Source organism: Conger conger, chromosome 1, assembly GCF_963514075.1.
Source record: "Conger conger chromosome 1, fConCon1.1, whole genome shotgun sequence".
Taxonomy (NCBI): Eukaryota; Metazoa; Chordata; class Actinopteri; order Anguilliformes; family Congridae; genus Conger; species Conger conger.
In genome coordinates, this window is record NC_083760.1 from 70520090 (window position 1) to 70539642 (window position 19553).

Here is a 19553-nt window from a genome sequence, read left to right on the forward strand (position 1 = left end):
CAGGTTTACAGGTAGATTGTGATGAGATGGTGACTTGTAGGTAAACATTGAGCCCATTGTTAGGATTTACTTTCTGTAAGATTGCCAACGTTGACATTTTTTGCCGTTGTGGTGTGTTGGGACTATTCCCCAATAGAAGAAATTATTTTAAAATACTGAAGAGCACACATTCTGACAGCTTGTCTCCGGAGGATCCACTGTATCTCTTCCGCTGTATGACAGACGGTATGTCAGAAAGTCTGCATTTGAGTGGCACATGATATTTTGTGTGATTTTCTTTTTCTCTCCTTTCAAAGTGCCTGTGCCTGCTCTCCCTGCAGCTAGAAGAGGTGTCATAACACTTTGTTTGAAAGAGTTGATTTAGCAGTTTATTAGCAGTTCTTTCACTTTGTATTCATCTATGCTACACAGATACATGAAGTCACAGTACAGGCACTGCATACAGACACTGGCTGACTAGTCCTGGCCTGTAAATTAAGATGTGTTCGCTGCAGTATGTAACAGTATGTTACCATAAGTCCCTGAAAACAAGCTAACTTTGTAGTAGAAATAAAACATTAGATAAAGTCTCATGAAACATGAAATCAGTTACATAACTACATGAAATACTCAAAAATGTTAATACACATGCCACCATTTTATCTACATTGAAAGACCCACACATCTTAGTATAAAGGTATAAATAAGGTAGGTAAATAAATAGTGTACATTTATTTGCTTTAATTTTATTTATTTGTTTCAGTTTTATAACTCATTAAGAATGCTATATGTTTATATGTACTACCTTGAAACCATATCATATTGATTTGCAACATTATTTGTTGTGAAAATAATTTATTGGCCAATTTGCATCTGTTCATTCGTGCAAAATTGCTTGGCTAGGGCTATAAAAACAACCAATAGCTCACTTCATTATTTTCATCAAATGACTTGTTTTGTGTTTGACTCTGCTGTCAGGTCCTATGTCCTTAGCCAGTTCCCAACACAGCTGTTTTCTGCACAGAAAATGACATTGCTGCATGTAAATGTTTGCCCAATTGCCCTGCAGTCATGAGGTTATACTGGTTGACAAGTTTGCTCTGCAAAAGCCTTTCAGTACGAGCTAAATTAAGTCTTCTTCTGGGTCATGTAATTATCAATGTTCATTGAGTCTGTTTTTCTCAGACTGATGAGAGCTCTCATTATTTAAACCCAAAACTTCATTCAAAATGTAAAGGAAGATTAGCTGTCCCCAGATTAGTACAGCATTCCAATTATATTGTGAAATATTCAGGGCCTAGTTTAAGTTGGTTTATATATTCATTACTCCGAGGAGTGCTTCTGTGGCTGTTCATTTCAGAGGGCTCGATCTAATAAAAATGTTATTTGTGACAGATAATTACTTTCATCAATAAAATTGAGCATGTCATCCTCCGGCTGAACCAAAATCATAAAAGTATTTTATGTGGGTTTTGTTATTGACAGTACTGATGATGTACAAAACATCCAAGTTGTTTTAATTAAGACAAAAGAATGGCCATAGGGGATAACAGGCTGCAAACTCGCTGTGGATAGGATTGAATAGGAAATACAGTATACAGTATAAATATATAAGAAGGAATACTTATTCATGTAGATTGTATGAACTAAAATGTAAAAAAATGGAAAATGATTAATTCCAACTTTTTAAAATTAAAAAGAATAAAGTATTTTAAAATTACACCTTTGGATGAACGCAAGGTTTTAATGTAAACCCATTACATCTTTGGACCTGTTGGATGGTTGAGCTGGATTTGGAAAGATCAGTCCACAGGTGCAGAACTACGTCCCCTTTATGGCTGTTCGGGGACCGTTAAGATGGCCGACTCAGTTCTCCAGACCTGGACAACTCCAACAACAGCCAGGCTTACACGGCCCATTAGCCCGTTCGGAGACGGTGGCTGTCAGTGAAACAGTGTAGCTGCCGATTGCCACTGAGCTCATTCTGAGTGATTTAAGCACGGCTATAATGTGTGTTTCACTTAACCGAAGGTAATATTTAGTGCTATTTCTCCCCATCTAGTGCTCTCCAGAGAGCGAAAATAGATCCTCTCTACGACGCCCTCACTGTCTGCAGCGAAGGAATTTATTCCGTGGAGTGGCAATCCATTTGTGAGAGGCTGCAGTCCGTATGAGCGCCTCTCAGCGCAGATTAAAAGCCACCGCCTGTCATACAGGCCCCTTTTCTCAATCGCTCTTACACTACAGTCAAAAATATGTGATGTAAACTTGATGTTTATGCTATCTGTGAAAATGAAAAAGAGATATTGTCAGTTGTATGCAGTTAGCATATAGGCTAGCAGTAATAATTTCTCTGAGAGGATCCTATTTATCAGATAATGACACTGAATTTAGAGCATGTACCTCAAATGGGTGATGTAGTCTGTTTCATGTTGTTAATCTGTAGTATTGGCCATTTATTAGCTTCCATTTTGAAATGACTGGTGTTTGGAGATATCTGAAAACATTGTTTGAAGTCTGGTCATTCTTCTTTTTACGCACGTATCCACGCATGCATGCACTCATTCGGGTCACCCCTTTAGGCAGGCCTAAAGTGTATAATCACTGTCTAAGTAATGCTGTACTCGATGTAAGTTAGCCCCGAGCGTGGCAGGGCTAAAGTGTATGCTCAGTATACTCACCGTAAGTTAGCCGCGAGCGAGTGACATCACTTCCTGGTGTGCTAACTAAGCTGTGCCACTGCACAAGTTCAATGAGCCAGAACATATCGGCTGTTTGGGGTAAATGCTCAAAAAACAAACAAATAAACACTCAATCCGATATTTTACAGACCAGACGTTTTCCACTCGCGATGGGCGCTGCTTGTTGTGTAACCTAGCCTCTAACCAGATTCACCAAGCTGCACTCCCTCACTCTCTCTTTCGCTCGCTCATTCTCCCCCATCTGTCCGTCTCTGCAAACCCATCCTGACGCGTTAGAATAAAGACGTGTAGTGTGTTTCTGCTGAGCCCTGAGCCCCAGTGCTCAATCTCAGTTTCTCATCAAAGGCGAAGCACTGATGGATGCCTAGTAGCACTGTGGAGGATGACAAAAAATAGATGAGCAAATTAAATCTCTGCACTTTTTTTCCCCACTTAAAAAAAAAAAAAAAGAATGAAGTTATCTGCATTTCATCCGTCCCTCGCCACTGTTTTTGAGACTGCTCGATAAGCAGGGAAGGGGAAGATGCCTAGAATGGCAGGATTTAGACAGGGTCTTCGGAAACGTCAGAGTAATGTCAAAACCATGCTGCTGTTTGCCAGCGAGCCTCTTTCAGACCAAGCTCACAGTTCATTAACTAAGCAATTAACTCTGTTGACTTAAGCGATTAGCAGAGGCGAGATGAAGTGATGTTTACACACCTCCCATTCGTGGGCTAATCTATTATTCATGGAGGGCCGGGTGCAGAAAGTGCCTCTTCCTCTTCCTTTTTAAAAGTGCCCTTTCGCTTCCTCTTCATTTCACTCCTCTCACTGTCCCCTTTTCTTCCGCCACTTTCTCTCCCAGCTGCTTTGCTTTCTCTCTTTCTCCATCTCCCTTTCATCTTTCCCAGTTCCCCCATTCTCCTAATTTCTATCCCAGTTCCTCTCTGTCTCAGTCGCTCCCTCTCTCCCTCTCTCACTTCCCTGTGTGAGTGTAGGGCTCTTGTTGTGGGACTTGAAGGAAGGCCCCTGGGATGTCCTCCATTTGTTAATGGGCTGACATCAAAGTCCACCTCCCTGCCTCTCCTGGCTTTGCCATTGATTTACACCGTTGCCCACTGTCACTTCAAAGATCTTACTAGTAACCTCCCAGCTTTGTTTCCGTCTGTGAATCACAGTGATTCATTCCACTGCCTGGATCCAGTCTGGTGAGAAGAAAATAACATGCGTACTGTACATCTTTGTAGCTTTGTTTTGTCAGAAAATGTGATGAACATCTTTGTGTTTTCTATTCTATTATTTATTAAGCTTTATTTTGTATGTTGGGAAAATGTGATTTAAGTCATAGTGCCTAGTGTTACACACAGCATTTAACAAAGTACTGATCTGAAGAAGTGGTAGCAGACTGCATGGGATTTGAATGTAATTACCGAGGGTATGGAGAGCTCAAAGCAGAACTCACCCCCTGCTGTTCTCTTCATTGATTCATACAGCCGTCACCGCCCGGGGGAGGGTGGGCTCTGGAAAACCAAGCAAACCGCTCGGAGTGCACTCTAAGTGCACTTGGAATTCAAAGGATATTTGAATTTTATTTTAAAATAACAATTTTAGGTTTTGTTGAGCTACAGTTTTACGAAATGCCATAATATTTACTTGATTGCCTTCCCAATAAAACTGTCACCAAATTTATTTGTGACCGTAGAACACTGGCAGACTCTAAAATGAGCAGGTCTATTATCTGATGCAGAATCCTAACTGTGTCTTATTTACCCTGGTGGTGTGCTGGGGAATATTGGGGGAAACTATTGGATGTCTGTGAGCAAGTAAAATGTTTGCTCAGTGACTGTGTCTGCGTGTCTCACGCTCTCCTCTCTCACTCTCACTCTCTGTCTCACTCTTTCTCACTCTCTCACTCTCTCTTTCTCTCTCTCTCTCCAGAACTCCAGCGCAGACCACCGCATACGACTGGACCTCGGCCTGTGGGACAAATTCAGTGAACTGGCCACCAAGTGCATTATCAAAATTGTGGAATTTGCTAAGAGAGTGCCTGGCTTCACTGGGCTGACCATTGCTGACCAAATCACGCTCCTCAAGGCTGCCTGTTTGGACATTCTGGTAGGTGCTGTTTCTGGTGTTGACGTTCACATGCATGAGACGCACGTGCATTTGCACACGTGACTGCGTGGGTGCACTTGCGCGTATGGGCATGACCATATGTATGTGCATTCCTCTGATGTCCTTGAAAGCAAGACCTCCCACAGAAATGACACCTCTTCTGGTTGAGTCCGTATTGAGCAGCGCTACAGAGTTATTTCTCACGTGTACATCAGGGTTCTTCTGCAACCCTTTTCCCCAGAGACACAGTTTTTTTCCAGTGTCAATTGGTCTTAATTAAAGTTCTTCATCTTTCATTGAAATTGAGATTTTTGTTTAATTAAGACTTTGAGAAGGATGAGAAGATATGAAGAGGCAGAGACGGACAGACGGAAGCAGGGCGTGATCTCTGAGCACAGTTTACTGGGGATGCAGCTGGAGAGGCTGTGATTTGATTAACGGGGGCTTGGGGGGTGGCGGCAGATTTCTGAGCTGTGAAATCGGCAACCATCTTCAGCTATCAGGGCTTTGCAGAGCTTTCATATCAGGTGAATTAATAACTAATGACTGTACAATATTTTTGTCACAGTTTATCATGTTTTCCTTGACCTAAATCTCTGTTCATAGACAGAGGCAGTAGACGTAGAAATGTGTGTGGTGTGATAATAAAAATAAGCACAAGTGTAACAGAGCTTGTTGAATGTCCTTGCATTCTGTGGTGATAGTTTGGACATGGATATCTTTGAAAGAGCTACTTTCTGGCTTCAGAAAATGGACTGGCCATGGGCTTGGGTGTGAGCCCAGGCTATGTCATTAGCCAGCTAAGAGAGTGAGACAATCACAGCTGGACACAGTTGACTTGGATCCACCACAGGAAAGCTGGGTTCAAATCAGAGTTGTGCTACAGCAGCACTATATCCCAGTTGCCCACAAGCTGCTGGTTATTGCTGCTCAGAGATAAGGCTGTAATTAGAGCTCGTGTGGAAGATAGTCACTGGCTAGAGGGTGCATGCTTTGCCTCAGAAGCCTGAACAAGTGCTCCTTCACAAAGTTACACTTTGCTGAAGACGAGGAGTTCTGTATGCGTATGTGTCACTTGCCATTGAACAGTCATGACTCATGAGAATGGGTTCATGTAGTGTCTCCAAGTAATTTATCCTAAGCCTTGGCCTGACTCTTGGGTAGACATTAGTCCTTAGTCTCAATTCCTTTAAATGCAGTCATCATGGTTTTTTCCCCATTTATTTACAAACAAATCAGTCTGCAGTGAAAGATTATCATCTGCATGTGGCTCTTGTACTTCAGTACTTTTAACATTTGGCCATTGCTCGTAAGCATTTCTTTTGCATTATTTGTATTAATCTACTGCAGACATTCCTGAGTTTAATATTATTTGAATGCTAATGAAACAGTTATAACAGAGGTCAGTTGTTACACCTTGAGTTTCACATAGCCTGCTTCTCTGGAGAAAACATGCTACTGCTGGAGTTCCTGCTACAACTTGCCCATTATTTTCACAGGTCATTATTTTATGCCTGTACTATGAGTATTATTTTGATTTAAAGTTTTAAGAAGGATAAAAGTTTCAACGGAATAGTGTCCTGTCCTGTAATGCATAATTGAAAAAATATATTAAAATTCAAACTGCGCTCCAGAAAGGTTGCCTGCTGTCTGAACAGGAAGTTTAGGCGAGGCTTTGATGATCTCTTCTGTTCTTCAAGGACAAGGTGAAAAGTAAATCAGTCTAGACACACTTCATCTTTAAACTTCTTTACAGCAGTATACTGGGAAGGTACACTGGCAAACTCATCTCTGCCTCCTCTTCTGCAGTTTTTACTCATCCTTGTTCATTTTCAGTTCATTTTTGCAATCAAGTAACCCTTTGGAAAGGCTCAGATAATTTAATACAAGGTCCATTGGAAAAATTAACATGCTTCACATTTTTTCATTTTCAGTGTGTCCTTAAATGTAATTTTGTGACCAGTATTCATGTGTGTATAAAAAATTCAAGCTCTTTTACACATGCAGAAGGTTGGTCTATTTCCAATGCATGCCCAATGACTAGTTTCACCATAATTTTTCCACACACATTATTGGCTACCTGGCTTAGTATTACAGGTATGGGTGGTGATTGGGTAATAGAGCATGTTGGAAGATCAGAACAGGGGGCACACTGTAAAAGACCGCAACTGCATTACAGGTTCTATTGCTACTGGTTTGCTGCAAATGACCGTATCTGTATCTGCCCATCCTCACGCTTAACCAGTTAAGCGCAGGAGGTGAACAGCACATGACCCTGGAGTTCCAGCTCAGAGAATGCTCCAACCTTCCTGGAGAAGGCAGATATCTCATTCCTTTTTCAAAAAAACAAAAAAAAAAAGTCTTTTTTGACAATTGACTGGCGCTCCTCCTGCATTGTCCTTTTGAACATCCGTCTGAGGCCTGAAAGGAGGCATCAAACAGGCAGTCTTTGTGGGCCTGGCCTGTGTGAGTCACAGCCAGCATGTTTTATTCCGTTTCATCCTGCTGTCGCTGCTGCCATTCAGTGTCAACAGCGTCCTCCCCAATCCCCATCAAAGCCTGCCTTCTCAGCACTCCCACTGCAGTCTGTTCAAAGCCGTCCCAGGGTGTGGTGTGTGTTGTACACACACCTATTAAAAAAAGAAAACAATATATATTGTTGTATTATAAAAATATGTAATATACATACATATTTTTTTCTCTATTTCTTTTTAAAACTGTGAAGTATTTTCCCCAGCCCCGTGTGTATGCATGTTTAATTTTGAATCTGAGTTGTGAAGGGGAGTGAGAATTGAGCTGTCTGCTGCAGTAGATTAGTGCGTGACATGCTGCCAGGCCAGACTGGCTGTTGGGAGCCCCTGCTGCACCAATGCAGTGCTGCTGGGACCAGCGTTTGACCCTGAAAGGCGTGTGACATTGGGCCCTCTGCGACACTGTTCAAACACAGAAAGAGACATCTCACCAGCAGCCTGGTTACTGCACCGTGACGCGGGGGAAACCGAGCCGTGTGGGTCAGAACCTCACAGCCTCAGACTGGGAGTGTGGATCAGAACCTCTCAGCAGGATTCAGACTGGGAGTGTGGGTCAGAACCTCTCAGCCTCAGACAGCGAGTGTGGGTCAGAACCTCTCAGCAGGGTTCAGACTGTGAGTGTGGGTCAGAACCTCTCAGCCTCAGACTGTGAGTGTGTGTCAGAACCTCAGCCTCAGACTGCGAGTGTGGGTCAGAACCTCTCAGCAGGGTTCAGACTGCGAGTGTGGATCAGAACCTCTCAGCCTCAGACAGCGAGTGTGGATCAGAACCTCTCAGCAGGGTTCAGACTGTGAGTGTGGGTCAGAACCTCACAGCAGGGTTCAGACTGTGAGTGTGGATCAGAACCTCTCAGCAGGGTTCAGACTGTGAGTGTGGATCAGAACCTCTCAGCAGGGTTCAGACTGTGAGTGTGGATCAGAACCTCTCAGCAGGGTTCAGACTGCGAGTGTGGATCAGAACCTCTCAGCAGGGTTCAGACTGCGAGTGTGGGTCAGAACCTCTCAGCAGGGTTCAGACTGTGAATGTGGGTCAGAACCTCTCAGCAGGGTTCAGACTGGGAGTGTGGGTCAGAACCTCTCAGCAGGGTTCAGACTGTGAGTGTGGGTCAGAACCTCTCAGCAGGGTTCAGACTGTGAGTGTGGGTCAGAACCTCTCAGCCTCAGGCAGCGAGTGTGGGTCAGAACCTCTCACCAGGGTTCAGACTGTGAGTGTGGATCAGAACCTCTCAGCAGGGTTCAGACTGCGAGTGTGGATCAGAACCTCTCAGCAGGGTTCAGACTGCGAGTGTGGATCAGAACCTCTCAGCCTCAGACAGCGAGTGTGGGTCAGAACCTCTCAGCAGGGTTCAGACTGAGTGTGGATCAGAACCTCACAGCAGGGTTCAGACTGTGAGTGTGGATCAGAACCTCTCAGCAGGGTTCAGGGTCCACATGGTGAATGAGGCTCTAGACACCCTGCTCAGCACTCTGTTCTACTGTGTGTGTCTCCAGAGAATTAGTACTATTCACACTGATTCAGCATGTGACCCAATGTCTCCGCATCACCTCAGCTGTTCTTTTTGTGTCATTAACATGTAATGGCTCGTTAATAATGCATGCTCAAATTGAATACACATATTCATTGTGAAAGTCTAAATCCATGAGAAGTGGAGGAAGCTCACTGGTTATGCTCTCTGCGGAATGGGGCGTATGTGGGGTTTCCCCCTCCAGTCTGGGAGTTTAGTTCATATTCATGAAAATATGTTTTCTGATCTTTTAATGACAGTGGTTATTATGAGGAATGAATATTTGGGACAACACGGTTTGTATTCAGTGCACGCATTTGGTAGTTTGTTAGTGAGAGTGCCAAAAGAGAATTTGGAAGTGCTCGCAGGACATGAACTGGGCTGTTCCACTGCCAGCGTCTAGAGAGGAGCAGAGCCCTTTCATTATTTCTGCGGGAAACTGGCAGGGTCAGGGTTTCTCTCAATTGACAGCTGTCCACCATTTTAATGAATTGTTGAAGCTTGGTTGGAAAATAAAATTGTATGGAAAATATGTTGGATGCAATTTATCATTCCAATGAAAGTCAAGGGGTTACGGAGTTCCTACAGCAGACCTAGGTTTGGGGAATGCTGTTGCCCTTTGATTGTGTCTCGTGGGGAAATGTTACTGTACTTCCAGGTTAGAATAGAAAACCAAAATGAGTCTACTGAACAAAAAGAACAATAACACCAATTTAAACTGTTACATTTGTATATAAAAAAAGTTGTACTATAATTACTAAAATTTCTGAAAAAGATAGCACATTGTGCCTTTAAAGACTTGGGCCCCTTGATCATTGTCTAACTCAAATATTTTACATTTCTAAACGTATTCCTTTTTGGTGCTTTAACTTGGTTGTGTCCCATATTGTGATAATTAAGCAAAAAGTGCCCTCTGCCATTTGCAGGTATGTGGTGGTGTTTCTGAGAACTTCTAAGAATAATATAGATGCAATTAGACACCATAAGTGCATCATTTTTCAAAAATACTGCACATTGTGTGCGTTACTTTGAAATACATTTTCCATATTAAAAAAGGATGCAAAGTAAGAATGGCAGATAACTGGAAACCATTTTGTTCACAGGAACTGCTTACATTCTCATATATAAATGTTGGTTTGCTAGAATATTTGTTAAATGATGTGATATTGTCTCCTCCCTTATTTATGTGTTGCTAATCCTGCAGTGCTATGGTATGCCCAGCACTGCAATTCAGAATAAACTATCTCTATATTTTCCCTCAACATTTTATTGTTAAAGAATAATCCGGATTATCCTGAGCATTCAAAATGGGTTCAATAAATACTGTATATTTGAAACCATTATTTAATCCTTTTTGTCAGATTATACCAACTGCATGCATATTCATAGCCCTTTGTATTGAGATCGCATGGGCAAAAACTGCAAGGTATGCAGTCTGTATTTAATGGATGTAAGCAAATTCACAGCAGAAGTTCTGGTCTGTGTTTTTTGATTGGCGGACACTTTGAAGACTTTGGATCCCCCTTGTCTGTGTAGATTCTGCGGATCTGTACCAGGTACACCCCTGACCAGGACACCATGACCTTCTCCGACGGCCTGACCCTCAACCGCACGCAGATGCACAACGCCGGCTTCGGACCGCTCACCGACCTGGTCTTCACCTTCGCCAATCAGCTGCTCCCGCTGGAGATGGACGACACGGAGAGTGGCCTCCTCAGCGCCATCTGCCTCATTTCAGGAGGTAGTGCACCCTCCTGCGTTAGCCGTTAGCCCGCGGCGCATTTCCACTGTCATCCAGCCAGGACCAGCCTCCAGGATGTTCCTGTCTGAAGCCTGGTGCCACAGACTCATTAGGAGAAAGAATCGCAATTATCACTGTAGGTCACTATGTAAAGGCACTGGACCCAAAGATGTGTGCAAATGTATCATTCCCTGCTAGATTAATCCAGAGAAATATCAGTGGTTAATATGCTACGAAAATAAAGTTTTCATTAGCTGGAGTGAGATTCCTTCAAATGGTAGGATCATGTTGATTATGTGTGCACACACTGCCATCATCTGGCCATGTAGGTTATGACAGTCCCAAATCCATGGAAAAAAATCTTCTATCATATCTATACTGATTCATTGCATACTGGAACACAATGAATTCAGAAAGTACCCTGTATTTAGTGATGTTTTAGGTGTTTATGTTTTTCTTTATAGTCTGTGTTGCAAAGCAACCTCAATTTTGTGTGTCTCTACCTGCAACCTGGTTAAAAAGATATAGGTTCCATATGGCTCTTATTCAGCAGTAGTGTTTCCTGTGGGAGGGAGCTCTTTAGCTGGGTTTTCCTCTCCTGCTCTCAGATCGACAGGACCTGGAGGAGGCCTCGAAGGTGGACAAGCTGCAGGAGCCCCTACTGGAGGCTCTGAAGATCTACATACGTAAGCGCCGGCCCAGCAAGCCACACATGTTCCCCAAAATCCTCATGAAGATCACAGACCTGCGCAGCATCAGCGCTAAAGGTGAGCGCTCTCCTGTTCATCTGCACGGCTCACCAAACACCATGAGCCAGAGAATAAAGAAACATCAGATTGTTTGTCATTGACTCACTTATTTTATTATATCCAGCTGTGGAAGTCTATGGCGTTAGTTGTGGTTTTTATTATTTGGTGGTTATGGGTTTTTTTGGGTTGGTAGGTAGTGTTTTTTTAGTTTGTGGTTACGGTTTTTAGTTGGTAGTTTGGGATTTTGTTGTTGGTAGGTTGTCTTTTTAGTTGGTTTTTTGGTTTGTAGTTATGACGTTTGGAGTTTTTCAGGTGGTTGCTAGGGTTTTTTTTACTGGTTCCCCAGCCCACATTGCTGAGCCAAGTGTGAGCTACAACAGCTGGGAAGGCTCTTGGAAGCAGTGACAGCTGTGATCAATAAGTATACTATAAGTATAGTCTATTTAAAGCTGTAAATACCTGCAGTGGCCTGAAATACTGATGAACGCAGTTGATTACCCAATAGGTGCATTTTATTATACCATCTTGGTGAGTTTGAGGGATATTGGGGTAAGCTTCATATGCCTCTCTTTGGCTGTCCATGTAGCGACTGCTATGAGAGGATAATGAAGGCACATTTCTGAGGAGTGTGTCTGAAGTCTTGCAGTGCAATAATAATTCAGACTAAATTTAAGTTCTGAACCTTCATACTTTATCACTTTTACCCTCTCATAAGCTTCTTCAAGACTGCATCTACTTTTCAACAGGAACTTTCAGAACCTGGAGTCTCTGCTTTTATGTAGTGAAAGAACAGGCTTTCAGTAGGATTTCTTCCTGTAATACTGACGCCTTGAAGTTTCCAGTAGTAAAATAAAAGAACTCCCTTGGAGATCATTCCAGAGTTAACTATCTGGCAATATCCAGTTTTTCCCACAGTAGTTTGGCAGACATTAGAGCTTTTATTGTTAAATATTCTCTGAATTATTAGCCTCTCTTTGTTGATTACCTATTGATGGGAAAAAAAGTTTTTAATCAACGTATTGCTTTAGTGCTTCAACATCACTGCTGTAGTCTCATGGACCTGTGTGAACCAGGCAGCGGTAGGCGGTTAGGATCTAGACCAGGGCTGTTCACACAGAGGTCCATAAGACACACGACCAGGCCGCGGTAGGCGGTTAGGATCTAGACCAGGGCTGTTCACACAGAGGCCCATGAGACATGCCCAGGCAGCGGTAGGCGGTTAGGATCTAGACCAGGGCTGTTCACACAGAGGTCCATGAGACCCACGACCAGGCAGCAGTAGGCGGTTAGGATCTAGACCAGGGCTGTTCACACAGAGGTCCATAAGACACACGACCAGGCTGCGGTAGGTGGTTAGGATCTAGACCAGGGCTGTTCACACAGAGGTCCATAAGACACACGACCAGGCCGCGGTAGGCGGTTAGGATCTAGACCAGGGCTGTTCACACAGAGGCCCATGAGACATGCCCAGACAGCGGTAGGCGGTTAGGATCTAGACCAGGGCTGTTCACACAGAGGTCCATGAGACCCACGACCAGGCAGCAGTAGGCGGTTAGGATCTAGACCAGGGCTGTTCACACAGAGGTCCATAAGACACACGAACAGGCCGCGGTAGGCGGTTAGGATCTAGACCAGGGCTGTTCACACAGAGGTCCATGAGACCCACGACCAGGCAGCGGTAGGCGGTTAGGATCTAGACCAGGGCTGTTCACACAGAGGTCCATAAGACATGCCCAGGCAGCGGTAGGCGGTTAGGATCTAGACCAGGGCTGTTCACACAGAGGTCCATAAGACACATGACCAGGCCACGGTAGGTGGTTAAGATCTAGACCAGGCCTGTTCACACAGAGGTCCATGAGACCCACGACCAGGCAGCAGTAGGCGGTGTGTGACAGTGTGTGGTGTTACCCCCCAGGTGCGGAGCGTGTCATCACGTTAAAGCTGGAGATCCCGGGCTCCATGCCACCGCTGATCCAGGAGATGCTGGAGAACTCAGAGGGGCAGGAGGGCCAGGAGGAGGGGCAGGAGGGCCAGGGGTCGGAGGCAGGCAGCCCGAAGAAGGCCAGCAGCAGCAAAGCCCCCAAACCCTCGCCCTCGTCCCCCGAGTCCACAGACACCACCGCCCCACCCGCCGAGGAGCCGTAGGGCCGGCCAGTCCGCCCCCGCAGAACCCAGACATTCCTTTGCACAATACAGGGGGAGGGCAGGGCAGCGAGCGCGCTCTCTCTCTTTCTCTCTCTCTCTCTCGCGCTCTCTCTCTTTTTTAATGACACTAAGGCCTAAAAGGACCAGTGCTTTGTGTATAACTGTTATTGAGCTCTTAATGTTACCGTCTCCAGCTGGAGGGTGTGTGCGTGATAAATCAGGACACCCCATCCAGCCGTGCGTCTACACGAAGCCGAACTCCTTCAGGTCTCCATTGTGTACATTTCTTACATGCATGATGGGCAGAGCTTGGTAAGTGGATCAGTGCCCTCTCTCATCAGCATACATTGTACATACCATTGTATGGTTAAACTTCTGTTTCTATGATGTATGTTGTGGTGCTTTTTTCGTCGTCTTAAATATGATCCCGTTTAAGGCAATACTTCAAGGTAAAACTGGCTTATCAAAAGTCTTTAAAATGGATATATGGAATGTTCTTGCATATAGTTAGTGAGGAAGTCTATTTTATATTTGTTGCTATATTTAAAGTTGTGGTTTTTTTTATTTTTAAAGTCGGCATTCCCATACTGCTACGCCCTGAAGTGGGACCGCTTTTGGCTTTGGCGATATCCGCCAGCTCTGTTTCCGCCTTAACATCGACAGTTCTTCTGACCGAAGACTCTCGCTCATCTCCAGTCGGGCCGGTGAATTGCATACATTTGGGGGTCATGTTCAAAAGTGCTGCATGGCCGCCGTCACATTTCCTGTGTGGAAAGTGTAAGTGTAATCTGACAGTGAGATTAGGACCACTGCAGTACAAAATGCACCATGAACATACAGAACCAACCACAATGCGGATCACCAAGTGATTATCAGTGACTATCCAGCTTTAAATATACAGGTTTTATTTGTTTAATCGGGCTCATAATGATTATTAAAGATGAAAATAGAGATAAAATAAGGGCAGAGATACACTGACGGTTTGGTTGATTGATCAGCATGTCGATTAATTCATCCTGTGGTCACCTCTCTAAAGCACACAGACTATTTACTGCCATTGGGGTCACTACAGATTGTTATTATAAGGTATTATTATAAGGTATCAAAGCACTTATTGAACCCCGATGTATTAGTCATTATTGTACTTTGAAGTTTTGGAAGAACTCAGTGTTACAGCTGGACTAATCACTAGGTTCACTTTACTAAAACATGGTCAAAGTTTTACAGGATCAGTTGGTTTTGTATGTCATGAGCAGTAAGGCTCAGGCGGTCGCTAGTCTAGTGTTTCAGGTCATGTAGGTAATCGTGGACTTACAGGACAACTAAGCAATAGCTGATATGCATGGGGTCCATGTTGGACATTAGACATTATTTCAAAAAAAAAAACAAAAAAAAATACATCCGATTGTCATTAAATGTGAAAAAATAATATTGTTCAGAGATTGCGTTAAGATGTTTATTTCTTCTTCAGAACAGTGAAATTGTAAATATCCTACAAATATATAGACATATTTTTCCATCAAAACAATGCTGTTAAGCCACAAGGCTCTAGATAACAAGGTATCGCCTGAAAAGGTTGTCATACACAATTTGTTGTCTCATTGTCCTGAAAACATTGCACTTTCATTTCCTGTCAGACGAGCTCCAGAATACCTCAGTAACCATGTAATGGACAAGAATGGAGGAAAACAATTAGATTTCAAATTTCAATATTTGAATTAATGTAGTATTGAGAATGTAAAGGAAGAAAAGGACAACACACAGCTTTAATGTCTTCTTTTGAAACTGTGTTTCACACATACTGTAATGTTGCAGTCTCAAAAAAGCGGGATTAGTATCCAGTTAGGAGAGACTAAAGGAAAGAATGTCTACACTATGTTGTGTAAGTGAAGAAAAAGGAAAGTTGGAAAAGCTGAAGACTTAAACACTTGATGAATGTCATTTCATTACTGTAACTTTGCTACTAGAAAATAATGCAATTGTCTCATCATACTGTTTATTCCCAAATTTCCAGAATCCCTTGTTCAGACAAGTTCAATCACCAGCTGTTGGTGCGAATCACACACCATTGTGTCAGTTGGCGTTTTCACATAGTCCAACCGCACCTCACAGTGTTTGACTACTGTGTCTGCCAGATAGGAAATATGTACAGGAGACAAAATCAGTAGCAACCATATTGTTGTAGCACTGCTAATAGATTGTACATTTGAAGTCATTATCATAAGTTACAGCAAGTCTAGAATAAAGAAAATAAGAAAAAAAAGCAAAAGATATCTACTGCAAAAGATTTTTAACTCATAATCCCATTGCTTTCTTGGTGACTAAGCTTGTTTCCATGGGAACTTGGCTGTAATCTAACGTTCTACTATCCGTTCTCTATTTTCATTGGGTCTTGTCTGTTCAAGAACAATCTTTTCTTACATGTTCATATATTGTTTACCTTTACCATTGAATCCCCTGGAAAAATAATAAAATATATTTATTTTAAAATAAACATGTAGAGTTATTTGAAATTCATGATGTGAATAAAGTGTTTGTGTGTTCATATTGTTTCTGTCTACAGCTAGTCAAAATGAGCAGGTAAGAGCCCATCACCTCAATAATGTTGCTGCTATTGCTATTGCTGCTAGTACACTGAATAACCCAGGAGATTAATTTCTTATGAAAAATCACTGAAGTGCTACAATTTACGAGGATGTTGCCACAGTAGGGAAAGACACAGTGTGTAAGGTGTATCTCTGAAGAACATGTATTGTAGCAACGGAAGCTGACATATGCAGTGTATGCGTGGTAACTGTTTCCTTGTTCCAGAAAAGGGTTGATGTTTTTCAAGCTTCCTTTTTCTATAATGATATCATACACTTATACACTTGTGAATTCATGTGAAGTCTATTCATATTGCAGTTGACCACTAGATGGCAGTGGTTCACAGGGAAATTAGCGTTAGCGTTGGTATTCACATACTGTAGCTTAACCCTTTAAGATGTACAATCACAAAGGTGGTTTGATTGTTATTAACTGAACATTTTAATACTGATGCAACAATCACGACTAGGTCATTGAAAGCACTGGAGGGCTAGGACACAATGTTGAAAAAAACATTCCAAAAAACTATATATGATCATTTAAAAAGTAAATATATGATCATTTAAAAAGTCCAGACAGAAATACGGAATATATGTGACTCTTGATCTCTTCGCAAATCACGGTCCGGATTAAGCAGAATTAATCGACCGTTCTGATTACTCTACGTTTGCTTAATACGGATATTCTTTTTTTAAATGACTTAACAGACAGTGACATCTGAAGCTTCATGTCCATTAAATCCCCAGGACACCGCCGACTGAATTTTGACCATTAATGTTTTATCGTAGTCGCAGATACCAAACTCTTTATTTTCCATGCATTGAGCAGCACATTGATGTATGTCTCTATTTGTGTGCACAATAGAACATCATACGCCAGTTCAGTCAGGCATTCAATTGACATGCTGTGGGAGAAAATTGTAAGAACTATATTGTGCCCATGAAGCTACACCCATTATCTACAATGACCATTTCCATGTCGGTTGTGTCTCTCATTGAGAGGTTGGGTGTATTTGCTGAGGCGTTTACATAGATGGAAAAAGCAGAGAAGAGGGAAGAGCAAGACCTTGAAAGAGGGGATTGCCATTGATGGCATCTTGAAAAGGCTTCAAGAATATCGGCACACAGCTGAATTAAATCTAGTCATTACATCCACTGATGAGCTTTACCTGCCTCACTGATTCAGAGGAGTCTGGGGAACTGAAATGTGGATCCCTAACCGACTGGACAGCACAATCCCAAACCCTGGATGATGAAATAGCCATTTCTGCATCGCCCTATGGATCTACCGGCCACAGTCAGCCCTGGCATGGTCGAGATTTGATCCCAGACAGTGGGGCTCATTCATGCGCCACACCATGGTGCCATAACTGAATGAGCCACCTGCAGTAATAGCCCACTTATATAGACTTGTCAATGAAAGGCAAGGCCACGGTGTTTCTGGCCTCATGCTGAGATTGCTGCTATTGTGATACTCCCGTTTCAGGTTCGTGGCATTACATACCATTGCACATTATTCTGTACTTTCAGCGGGAAAAATATTTTGCCACCTTTTGGGGACAATGTTGAAACACAAAGAATATCCTGTGAGTATCCAGAATACATGTGATAATGTCAAACATCCAGAATATCCTCTACCTTAGAGACAGCACAGTTCCTTCGAATAGAATAACAATGTGAATGCTAACAGCCTGACTTCCTGCCCATGGGCTGTGGGTAATTGGTGCTATAAAGCTTTCGGGTGCATTACTTCTGTAAGCCGCTGCCTGTTTTTGGTCCAGGAGAACTTGACATTTGCGAACAGAAATTATGGGAGCCACGAACACAAAATTGAAAAGGTTTAAGTGGGGACAATCTGCTCTTGAAATGACAGGCAGTAATTGGAGCAACAACATCCTGAGAGTGTACAAGAGGTTTCACCTTCACCCCCTATCATAACATCATTTACCTACTCAGAACATTATCTTGGCAACATGCATCATTTACAATACATCTTAATATCCATATCACTGGATATTTATTAAGGAAATCCCACTGTGTCTTGATTCAACACTGTTAAACACTTGGCCATGGCAATGAACTTCTGAAAAGTACATAGAAGGACCAATTTTATTGAACCAAAAATACATTCACAACGACAACAAAAAAACACAATACAGGAGCATGCTGAACAGCACTAACCAGCAATTAAAATTAATTGAAAAACCAATTTGTCTCAATGAAGTAGTATTCACATCAAGTCCGTATCATCAGTTTGCTGGAGTGGCACTAATTGAGGAAATAACTTCACTTTCATTTACATTTTCATTTTAAATGTCTTTTCACAGATATTTGTGATTTGTTTTTGAGCTCAGTTGGATGGGAAGATGAAACAAAGCACCCTGGTTTTCTAGTGCCAGGTTTGGGAAACAGTTTTGTGTTGCTAAATGAAAATATATAATTAGTCCCCCCTCCCCATCCTTCAGCCCACATGAAATAGCACTGGAGAAAATCTTCTGGAAAAAAATCCAATCCATACAAAGTGTTTAGTAAGCATTTGCAAACCATTATTTGTAAAGGTCTTCATTTATTTTAATTACATTTATCAGTGCTTGAGCTTGAGTCAAAATTATTTCCCTTGGATCTAATGCTGACTCAACTCCTCTATAAATAAAACAAATTAAAAGTGCTTACTGACATGTAATTGTAAAATCGTATAGTTTTATATGATATTTATCGGAGAAATGTTCCGTTATGCAGTAAATTCTTATGAGTAAAACCAAAGATCTATTAATTATAACAAAATGGTAAGCTAACAAAGCATTATCGTTTAATGGCCAACCCTTTAGGACAGCACTACTGAACTTCACGTCCTGCGGGCTGCAGTGTCTGCAGGTACACCACCTGATTTCAGTAATTATTTTACCAGCTTGGTTCAGATGAGCTAATTCCTGAAATCAGGTGGTGTAGTGCACAGTTGAAGCAAATACCTGCAGACACTGTGGCCCACAGTGGCCCAAGACATGGAGTTCAGTAGCACTGCATTAGGAGTGTAATGTTTCTGTATTTGTTCTGTATGTTTTCATGTTTATTCTTGTTTATGATTCATTTCCCATAGTACCTGGTTTATGTTTTCCCATTACAGTTCTCTATTGTCCTCCCCTGTTATGTCTACGTCTGAATGTTTATCAGTCTAGTCACTCCCCTGTCTGCGTGCCCCACTATTTGGGTGGTTACGGTAGTTTTTCGGGGTTCAACATTTTTTCTAAAACTCGCGATTCTTACTTCCTGCTTTTTCTTCATAGTTAAATGTTGTAAAGCACGATTCTTACTAACTACTACTAATCTAGGTTTTGTACAGTACTAATCCGATTAATACACTTACTGTCTGTCTAACTAACTAACTAACAATCACTTTTATTGGGTAGTTTAGAAATATTCACGAAACTAACTCACTAACGCTATCTCTTAGTATTTCTGCACTGTTCTATAACTCCGCCTCCCTATGCTATCCCTGATTACTCGTTTAACTTCAGCGAAGTGT

The 19553-nt window shown here is 42.4% G+C and overlaps 1 protein-coding gene across 5 annotated transcripts in view; it reads left to right on the plus strand.

The window, feature by feature from the left end:
• Positions 1–15898, plus strand: part of LOC133137386 (retinoic acid receptor beta-like) — a 125672-nt gene extending 109774 nt beyond the window's left edge. For all 5 annotated transcript variants that reach the window (XM_061255633.1, XM_061255642.1, XM_061255670.1 and 2 more), the window contains 4 exons: positions 4599–4775; positions 10347–10551; positions 11160–11318; positions 13216–15898. In XM_061255633.1, the coding sequence (XP_061111617.1) occupies positions 4599–4775; positions 10347–10551; positions 11160–11318; positions 13216–13445 (771 nt within the window). In that variant the 3' untranslated portion in view covers positions 13446–15898. The remainder of the gene's footprint in view (positions 1–4598; positions 4776–10346; positions 10552–11159; positions 11319–13215) is intronic.
• Positions 15899–19553: the final 3655 nt, after the last annotated feature.